The sequence below is a fragment of the Asterias rubens genome, chromosome 1 (assembly GCF_902459465.1).
Source record: "Asterias rubens chromosome 1, eAstRub1.3, whole genome shotgun sequence".
Lineage (NCBI taxonomy): Eukaryota > Metazoa > Echinodermata > Asteroidea > Forcipulatida > Asteriidae > Asterias > Asterias rubens.
In genome coordinates, this window is record NC_047062.1 from 13,718,271 (window position 1) to 13,728,927 (window position 10,657).

General features: G+C 39.5%; 1 protein-coding gene and 2 pseudogenes across 1 annotated transcript; all 3 read right to left on the minus strand.

Annotated features, from left to right (window-relative positions):
• Nucleotides 1–196: 196 nt before the first annotated feature.
• Nucleotides 197–2,874, minus strand: LOC117297727 (annotated as a pseudogene).
• Nucleotides 2,875–4,616: 1,742 nt separating this feature from the next.
• LOC117301521 lies at nucleotides 4,617–6,834 on the minus strand (annotated as a pseudogene).
• A 1,314-nt stretch (nucleotides 6,835–8,148) lies between these two features.
• Nucleotides 8,149–10,144, minus strand: LOC117304003 (transmembrane protein 26-like). The gene is made up of 3 exons (XM_033788512.1): nucleotides 9,743–10,144; nucleotides 9,309–9,477; nucleotides 8,149–8,883 (listed from the first exon to the last, which is right to left on the minus strand). The coding sequence occupies exons 1-3, from the start codon at nucleotides 9,931–9,933 to the stop codon at nucleotides 8,302–8,304; spliced, it is 942 nt and encodes a 313-aa protein (XP_033644403.1). The 5' UTR covers nucleotides 9,934–10,144; the 3' UTR covers nucleotides 8,149–8,301.
• Nucleotides 10,145–10,657: the final 513 nt, after the last annotated feature.

Genomic DNA, 10,657 nt, shown 5'->3' on the forward strand with positions numbered 1-10,657 from the left:
GCATAAAATAACAAACCTGTGAAAAATTTGAACTCAATTGGCCGTTGAGGTTGCGAGAGAATAGTGAAAGAAAAAACACCCTTGTCGCACGAAGTGGTGTGCTTTCAGATGCTTGATTTCGGTTGAACAATTTCAAATGAACTTTATCGGAATTTAATTCCGTTTATTGGGAAAACATTAATTTAAAAAAAAAACATTAAAGTTCATGTTGCAGTGGATCTACATCACGTGTGACAGAAATAGTGTCTCCACATCGTACGATGGTCATACGATACAACTGCAAGATAATTACTAAGATGTTCTTAAGAGTAAAGAACAACATCATCTGACTGATGATATTGAACTCAATCAAAAGGTAGAGCCTCATAGCCAAGACCGGCCCGTCTTGCATTAAGATGGTGATCCATAAAGCCCAGGTTTCATTCTCGCAACATCCGAAACATCCCTTGCAAGATTTGCCCCCAGAGATCTTAGCTGCCCTGGCTCTTGGGGCAGACACAGAGGTGAGGACCAAGGTGAACTGAAGCAAGCTCCAGCTCCATAGACCCAGGATCAAAATAATCAAGAAAGGTTACAGATGGCCGCTTGTTCCTTTAATGTCTCCAAGGAAAACTCCAAGATGTCAGCCGCCATACCGATGTACACCAGGAGGAGTTGTGAGAGCTGGTCACGTGTGAGCGATCCATTGGGGAGGAGCCATCTTCCCAGGAGAAGAAGAGCAAGAAGAGATTGCTCCAAGGCCAAGCTCCAAGAATCGTCTGACAAGGCCAATGGAACTACAACCTGGAACTGAGAGGACACAACGCCAACAATACAAACCAATGTTAGTGCAGATCACACAAGTACTCGTTTAACACAGTCAACTTTGTCAAAACAAATCTTGTTTGTCTGTAATATCTGTTATGTTCATCTCTGTCCGCAAGTTACGCCTTTTTGGTCTAACGCCCTCTCGTGTTGCCCTAGTGCTCTTCGCCAATAAGTTTTCTGAAGTGTTTAGTTTTCTTCAAACCACTCCGTAGAAAGTGCCTCTTTTTCACCTTGTAGGCCTTTTTTGGACTTGTTGTAGTTACTATGAAGATTTGTTGGTTGAAGATGACGAGAAGAGTAGTGTTTTGAGCAGAGGTTTATTATAGTTGAGGACATCTTGAGCCCGCAGAGAGAACAATTCTTTAAGAATAATTTCATGCTTGGGAAATTTTTATTTCTTTAAATAAGTGGGGGTTTTGTGATCTTTTTTAGTTATTTGTTATCCCGGATGTTGTTATTGTGCTATTAATCTTTATTCAGATTTTGTACTTAAATTTATTGTTCTGTACTTATAGTTGTTGTACTTTCTGCATTAAACTTTCAGTTTTACCGTTTGGTGGTACACTACACATTGGTTATCTGTTTGGAGTAGAGGGCGGCCTGGCACCCAAAGTCCTTCACAATATCAGTTTTGTGGTAATTTCAACGCTCATATGCAGACAGGTGTTGATAAATTTATGAAAATGTAAATAACATGGGAAAACAAGAGTGCTGGAAAAATTAAAGAAAGGCCAGACAAGTGCACCCCTAAAAAAATGGCGCAGCCAATGTGACCCCCTCTACGAAACGCTCTCTTAATTGTTGAACTAAAAAAGTTGAAGTTCCATTTGTAAACTTACCCCAGTTACGTCAGCACTGAGTGAAGATTCGTTATAAGCGGTGTCCGTTGAACAATCTTCCCAGCCCATCGAGTCTCTATACTCAATCCTCTTTTCGTAAATGTCGAAGTTCAGAAACCAAATTCCAGGCACAACGCTGCTCAGATACAGGAACACGCTTGGACAAAACCTTTGAAGAAATAAGAGAAAGTATTTGCAGTTTTACTGGGGTTTGGGAAACAGTTGATGCTTTCAAACGCAATCTCAAAACCTATTCCTGCTATAAGTGTGTTTAATTACTTTTTTGTTTTTGTTTGTTTGTTAAGCGCGTCAATTTTGGAGTCTATTATTATTATACTCGTTAACTTTTAAGAACTCTTTCAATAACAATCTGTTTTGGTTGCCTGACGTCAACAATTATTTCATTTCATTTCATTTCAGATACATTTATTTCATGTCAAAATCAATCATTACATAGCATCGTAATATTGTTCGTAAAACATATAAGAACTTGTACAAATGAAAACCTGATCCAGTTAAAGAACAGTAATTAGATAACAATATGACATTAACATGTAGTAAAATGAACAAGATGACAAAGTGTATGTTTCTTTTTTTACTGAATCACTTTGTATCGATTCATTTTGCGTTCGTGCCTCATCAGCTGTTGTGAGAAGGGTAGTATACATAGAAACCGTTAAGTCTACTCTGTAACTTTCTTACCATTTCCACTCTCCATTGTCCGTTAGTAGTTTTAGCGTCATTATGATCTCCAATGGTAGAAGACATTGTGAGACGAGCGGGATGCCGCGCCTCGCGCGGCAGCCGCTAGTTGGGAGCGATTTTTGCACGTAAATTCCTTCGTAATGAGATAGGTAATTGGACGGACACTCAGAGGTAATCATTGTAAATGTGCTTGGTAATGGTAGTTGAAGTTAGAACGCAATGCTGTTTTGTCTCATGATACATTTTTGAGCATGCAAAAGTTGTGAGTCGAAACGTAGCCCCCTCCTCACCCTTTTTGTTCCCTTTTCTCAGATACGAAGCATAATTTGTAGGCCTACTCTTAATTTCTTTCTCAGTATATTTCGGCCTTTTTATATATTTATTTCTGTGTTTCTGGCGTGTATTTTGTCTTGTTGTTTCTCTGTTTGTGGGCGTATTAGGCTAGTTTTGCTATTTCCTCCTTGATTAGAGTGTAAGAGCCTATTTAAAGTCACCTGGAAGTGGTATTTTTTCAAAATAAAGCTTTTGTCACTAATATAATGTGTTTTGATGAGTGGAATGTGAATAAACAGTTAACTAAGGTTTTAAAAAATCAGTTCTTATGTTGTTTACAAATTTAAGAGTAGACCCCGACCCGAGAGGGCGCTGTTCTGCCTCGATTGACGTCACAAAAGGGGTAGGCGGAGTCAGCCCCCCAAACAACTTTATATATTTTTTAAACATATAAATCGTGACAAACAATTACTAAAAAAATTGTTTTATTGTTCGTAAGCATATACTCTTAGGTTTGAAAGAAAAAAATTCTATTTCCAGGTGACTTTATATTGTTTGTCTTGATATTCGACCCCATAATTAAAGTAGAACAGAGGAGTCACCGAACTTGAAGGGCGCCATGAGGGAAAATCACCACATTCTACCATCAAACATCAATTACACAATTCGGCGGAGGTTTTCTGTTTTAGTTTTTTTGTTTTCTTGTAACTTCTAGCACCCTCATCGACCCGACGATTACGGGCTACATTACCGGAGTCACTCGACCAAAAGGTCGCGGGTCAGAAGGCAAAGGGCAAGGAGTGAACCAATCCAGGGAACCGTCTGCAATCACATCAGGGGACCGCACCGGAGAAAGAATGGAAGTCGGCGCACCAAAAACCGAGATGGCGGACGTTCTTATCTGAAACTTTTGCGTTTGTAATCCAAGATGTCGCAGGTTTACGGTTTCAATAGTACAACTTGTTGCGCAATGTTGTAACAACACTCTGGTTCCCTGCTGTATATAATTGACAAGGCATGTTAAACCAGCCTGTATATAAAACACACATAAGTCCGATTTACACAAAACTTATGGATATATTTCGTGCGACTAAGGTCTGATGCCATGGAGAACGTTCCAAAGAACGTCCCCCAACTGCGTACATTAAAATATAAAAGATCTAAAATCTAAAAATAATTATTATTGTAAAATACAAAGAAAAAAATTCACTTCACAACATGGTATCCTAAGGCGATACCACTGTAACTACGGAAAGCTTTGTCCCAATGGATACAGTCACCATCTGCCAATTATAATAAAAAATAAAATTTAAAAACACAGTCCAGTTAAAGACAATGATGGACACTATTGGTTATTGTCAAAGACCAGTCTTCTATCTTGGTGTATCTCAACATTTTGCATGAAATATCAAACCTGTGTACATAACTCCATCGAAGTTGCGAGATAATAGTGAAAGAAAAAACACCCTTGTCACACGAAGTTGTGTGCTGTCAGATGCTTGATTTCGAGACCTCTTATTCTGAGGTTTCGAAATCAAATTCGTAGAAAATTACTTCTTTCTCGAAAACTACGTCACTTCAGAGGGAGCCGTTTCTCACAATGTTTTAAACTATTAACCGCTCCCCATCACTCATTACCAAGTAAGGTTTTATGCTAATAAGTATTTTGAGTAATTACCAATAGTGTCCACTGCCTCTAAATCTTGTTTTGTCTTATTCCTTCATTTTAATGCAAAATCTTAATTTCCATTGTGTCGACCATAAGGCAATGAACACTATAACTCAAAATAATTGTTGGCATAACTTATTTTGGAAACAAGCAATGGAGATCCGATGACAGTATAAAACTTATGAGAAACGGCTCCCTCTGAATTGAAACAGTTTATCAGAAAAAGTTCTCTCTCAAATATCAAAGACTTCAGACCTGAAGCTTTTTTTGAGGCATCTAAAAGCACATACAATTTGAGAAACAAGGGTGGTTTTTCTTTCACTGTTCTCTTGCAACTTCGATGACCAATGAGTCCGAATTTACGAAAACAAATTACAAAATACTTACCCCCCCCCCACATGCATTAATAAGATGTTAGGTGTTAAACACAACTTTAATCTCATTGGCTATTTTGTGAAAACAAGTCTAGTTATATTGTATGATTCACAAGGCAAAACAAGTTTTTCTCGACACAGTCAAGTCACATATGTGTTGGAATAAAGCATTGAGTTCAGTTTAATTTGGGAAGTTATATCATCACTGGGCCTTTATAGTAACTTCGCGGTATTCTGTGTCAGCACTCAGCGCCAGTTTTAAATTGAATTATGTTCGTTTGAGAAAAAGAGCTATCGAAACCAACTGGATTGAAACATGGTTCTATGCAGGTGCGACACGGTTTGTGTCTCCGAATAGCACGATGATCATTCGGTAAAACATAAACATGAGTACTAAGATGTTCTTGATAGTAAAGAACACCATCATCTGATTGAAGACCTTGATTTTAATTAACAGATAGAGCCTCATAGCCAAGCACGGCCCGTCTTGCATAAGGAGGGTAACACATAACGCCCAGATTTCATTCTCGCAACATCCAAAACATCCGTCGCCAGGTTTGCCCCCTGGATCATTCCTAACTGCCCTGGCCCTCGGGGCAGACACCGATGTGAGGACCAGGGTGAACTGAACTTAGCTCCAGCTCCATATGCCCAGGATCAATTTGATCAAGAAAAGATTACAGATGACTTTTTCCTCCTTCAATGTCTCCAAGGAAAACTCCAAGATGTCAGTCGCCATACCGATGTACACCAGGAGGAGTTGTGAGAGCTGGTCACGTGTGAGGGCGCCCTTCGGGAGAATCCATCTTCCCATGAGAAGCAGAATAAGAAGAATTTGCTCCGGGGCTAGGCCCCAAAAATAGTTAAACTGAGGTGCAATCTAGAACAGCAGAAAGGAAACATATCACACTTGTGTGCGGCACCTAAATGAAAAACCCAAAGATGTACCTAAATACCACCCTGAAATTATGTAGCCCAAATTTGCACCCCCAAAATTGTACCTACATGTCACCTGTGCGGCACCTAAATAGAGCCGAGCCCTAAATGTCGCCCGACCAAAATGTATGCCACAAAGTTGAATGTCGCCCGACACATTAATGTATAATGTTTCACCCTGTACACCCCCGCCAACTCCCCCCCCCCCCCCCTCTCACCACCACCACCCTAGTGCCCCCGTTGTTGATATACAAAAAATACAATTTATTATCAGCTTATATTTGGCAGTTTCAATGTTTTCTATTTTTATGTAGACACTGTGGCATAACAAATGGGATAGAACGGGGAATGGCGTAAACAAAAACTGCAGTTTTCAGTGGCCACACAAGTCACCCAATATCATGATCCATAAAACATTACCCTACCATAAATTGCTCAGTTCAAATTTACAAAAATTTAATGTTATAAAAGTTCGCCTACATGCAACGCAGCCCTCTCTTGTTGAACTAAACAAACTACGTTTGTAAAGCTTACCCCAGCTATGCCCATTGAACAATTATCCCAGCCCATCGAGTCTCTAAACGCAATCCTCTGTTGGTACATGTCGATGTTCAGAAACCAAATTCCAGGCACAACGCTGCTGAGATACAGGAACACGCTTGGACAAAACCTTGGAAGAAAAAAAATAATGTTAACTTCGTAGAACACTTTTAATCACAGTTAGTTTTAATAGTTTGGGAAAGTGTCGTCAAAAAAGGGTTCTCGACGTTAATATCATGTTTATTAGTAAACAAAATATTAATGTTTCTTGTTTGTTTATCAAGCCTACAAGGAAACCAACATTTGATGTATTTTTCCATTCTGTTTCCGTGCTTCAGCTAGGGTAAATTATTTTATGAGAAGAGTAGCCTCACATAAACTGCTGAATCTATGTATTGTCTTACCATTTCCACTCTCCGTACTTCGTTAAACATAGCGTCAGTATCGTCTCAAATGGTAGAAGAATGACCGGAAGGTTTAACAGAAATCTTTTCCAAGGGTCGACGACGTTCCTTACTCGCAATACGGTGACGATGCCGTGTATTGCGAACACTAAACGGACCAGCACGGCCTTGAACAGGGACGCCCATCCCATGGCCGGTGTTTTTGGTGTGTTTTTTGTTTGCAATTAGCGTTCAGCCAATGCAGACAATCATCTTCTGGTGGGTTCAGCCGCAATACCAACATTATGGTGAATGGCGTATAATGTGATGCCCGCCTTTTCGTATGTTATTCAATTTCACAGACGAAATACCCCCTGGACTTCGTAGCACAAATACGTCGATGATGAAAGTATAGCTCTGACAAAACAAATATTTCTTAGTGAACATTATAGAGGTGAATGATGATTTGTAAAGGGTTTCATTGTGTATCGCGTACCGATATTGAACTTATTTCTACTTTGGCTGTAAACAAGTTCCGTTTCTTAGCAACATATGCCACGTGATCAGTAGCACATTTAGAGAGTACCTTGGTAACTCGTACGCTGACGGTAAACACCTTATTCACTAATCAATTCATGCATTCAACCAAGACCATAAGCCCATCCAAGTTGACTGAACGATGTTTGATTTATTGAAATGCTTGTGATGAAAGGGAAAGTCCCTATTTAAAGGAGCATTCCGGTTTAGCATGTGATTGTGTGATGTAGAATCATGTGCAATGAAGTTGCTTTTTAAAATTATCAGCAACATGTCACGTAGGCCTATATAACGAACAAGAAACGTTACAAAAAGACAAAAAACCTGTTTAGGTCAGTGTATATACGTTTAATCAACCGAAGCAACTGTCGAATTAATGTGACATCGTTGAGCAAGCTGTTTCAAGTAGACTGGTGCTCTGCTGTATGTAAATAAATAATCATGCTATAACTAGGCACATTAAACAAAAAAAATACCCACACCCTTTAATATCAATGTGATGTAATGTCTTCAACAGCTACTTGAGATAAAACTTTGTTAACAGAAAATTCTATTTTGGCTTGCTTATAATGTGTGTATTTATCATTTATTGATCATTTGACATGTCTGATTTGTTCGTAATGTCCGTTAAAAAATAGCCCCAACCTAACACACTAAATGCCATTGATGCGAGCGTCAAAATGATATAAATATAGTCTAATATTTGACGTCATTGGTGGGCGTTTGCTTTGTTACACCTCGCTGATGCAACAGAGCGACTATACCGTAAAATGGAGCTCCAACGAATTGCGTAACATGAGTGATAACGTAAATGTAACAGAGCTTTTCGTGAGTCTTTCTGTAAAGCTCAGAAAAAATAGTTTTTTAAAATTATTGTTTTTCTTACAACTAGAATCTGTTTAAAAACCTCTTGTGAACTTAATTTCCACTCATACTGATTGAAAACACTTCAAATGATACGAATAACACTTAACCTCATTCAATGTGAGTGTTCAGCACTTATTTTATCTAATGGGAGACTTTGGAACGCTAGGTGGCAGCAGACCTACCAGGTAAATTTCCATTGTTTACGTAGCTCTGAGCATGCGCACATTACCGAGAACAATGGAATTTACCTGGTAGGGCTGCTGCCACCAAGCGTCCCAAAAGTCTCCTATTGGGTAAAGTTGTGAGGAGGTAACTGAGCGTCAGTTTTAAATTGAATTCCATGCATTGGGGAAACATGAGCTGAACACTCATTAAAGTTCATTTTGCAGTGGTTCTACAGCGTTAGTGTCTCCACATCGTACGATGATCATTCGATACAACTGCAAAATAATTACTAAGATGTTCTTGAGGGTAAAGAACAACATCATCTGATTGATGATATTGAACTCAATCAAAAGGTAGAGCCTCATAGCCAAGAACGGCCCGTCTTGCATTAAGATGGTGATCCATAGAGCCCAGATTTCATTCTCGCAACATCCCAAGCATCCCTTGCAAGATTTGCCCCCAGAGATCTTAGCTGCCCTGGCTCTCGGGGCAGACACAGAGGTGAGGACCAGGGTGAACTGAAGCAAGCTCCAGCTCCATAGACCCAGGATCAAAATAATCAAGAAAAGGTTACAGATGACCGCTTGCTCCTTCAATGTCTCCAAGGAAAACTCCAAAATGTCAGCCGCCATGCCGATGTACACAAGGAGGAGTTGTGAGAGCTGGTCACGTGTGAGGGCGCCCTTGGGGAGGAGCCATCTTCCCAGGAGAAGAAGAGCAAGAAGGAATTGCTCCAGGGCCAAGCTCCATGAATCGTCTGACAAGGCAAGTGGAACTACAACCTGGAACTGAGAGGATACACCGTCAAAAACAAAAATCCATATGATTGCAGTTCACACTGTTGTACTCAATATAGTAAATTTTAAAATTATAATTCTCTTCGCAACTCAAAGTACAAAGTTTAAAAACATCTTGGATAGTAGTGCTCCCCTTTAAAATATAGAGAACACAATGTTACGGTGATAAGCTTTCTGTGGTAACTTCATGCTTAAGTGTCTTAATTAGTAAGTCAAAACGTATATACACTTTGGGGAATGCAAAGAGGAACTGGTTTGAATTTGCCAGGAAAGTGCACCCCAAGAAAAGGATGGAGCACCCAATGTGACCGCCCTTGTGGCCCTTTCGTCGCTGCTAAACGTTTCTAAAGTACCGTACATGCAACGAAAGGTTTCTTGTTGAACTAAAAAAGTTTAAGTTCCATATGTAAACTTACCCCAGCTACGTCAGCACTGACTAAAGATTCATTATAAGCGGTGTCCGTTGAACAATCTTCCCAGCCCATCGAGTCTCTATACTCAATCCTCTTTTCGTAAATGTCGAAGTTCAGAAACCAAATTCCAGGCACAACGCTGCTCAGATACAGGAACACACTTGGACAAAACCTTGGAACATTAATTAGAAAACGTACAATACAGTTTTACTGGGGGTTTGGAGAAAATTAATACACGATACCGCGTCACTGAGTCGCATAACTTTGAGGAACAATTACAGTTTGTTTTAACAGTTCTGGGAAACTATTTAAATCATGACCACTACGATGACAAAATGTATGTTTTGATTGAATCAATTTGTATAAATTGTACATTATCTCATGCTTCATCTATTATTTATATATGACAAGGGTAGTAAACATAGAAACGTTCTTACCATTTCCACTCTCCGTCGTCCGTTAATTTTAGCGTCAGTATCATCTCCAATGGTAGAAGACAAACCGGAATGATCAGCAAATAGTACAAGGGGTCCAAATTGATGTCCGTAACTCGCCACACGGTGATGATGCCGTGGATTGCGAAGAGAGACCGGGCCAGAAGGGCCTTGAAAAGGGACACCCATCCCATTATCGGAGTTCCGCAATGTGAAATCCTCTCATCAGTTCAGCAGCCGCAATTAGGCCTAGTCGCTTATGGTGTCGGCGTATAACAATGTGCAATGCCTTTTTGTGTTGTACTGTTATTCAACTTATCACAGACAAAAAATACCCCCCATAAACCTTATACTAGAGCCGCTTTTAAAAACGTTGATTTTGTATGGGTTTTAGTCTGTACGCGTACCGGTATTGAACTTGTCTCACTTCGAGTGGCATGGCCGTAAACAAGTCCCGTTTCTTAGCAATAAGTAGTAAAAACCAGTAGTACAATAAGAGAGTAACTTGGTAACACGTACAATGACGGTAAACACCCTATTCACCCAAACAAATCAAGTATTCAACCGTGACCGTGAACTTGCTAACCACATGAAACCATGAAGCTGATTGAATATTATTTGATTTATTTGTATCTTATCATTGTGAGAAAAGTGATGAAAGGGAAAATTGCAATTTAAAGGCAGAGGACACTATTGGTAACTACTCAACGAAAGTCCACGTTCACCATTGTTAGCATAAAAACTTAATTGGTAATCAAGAATCTGAAAGCACACAACTTCGTGTGACAAGGGTGTTACGTGAATCAATAATTACAATCATAAGCCATGAATTTGTTTTCTAAATTATCAGCAAAATGTCTCGTAATTAATGAGAAACGTTTTGACAATAGATGCAGACGATCCGTCCATGAAACTGTG

Bases quoted from the DNA above. Each gene is read 5' to 3' on its own strand.
- LOC117304003 (XM_033788512.1), bottom strand. From the start codon at position 9,933: ATGGGATGGGTGTCCCTTTTCAAGGCCCTTCTGGCCCGGTCTCTCTTC. The intron at 9,478-9,742 runs GTAAGAACGTTT...TAATGTTCCAAG, and splicing joins GACGACGGAGAGTGGAAATG to GTTTTGTCCAAGTGTGTTCC. The intron at 8,884-9,308 runs GTAAGTTTACAT...GTATCCTCTCAG, and splicing joins TCAGTGCTGACGTAGCTGGG to TTCCAGGTTGTAGTTCCACT.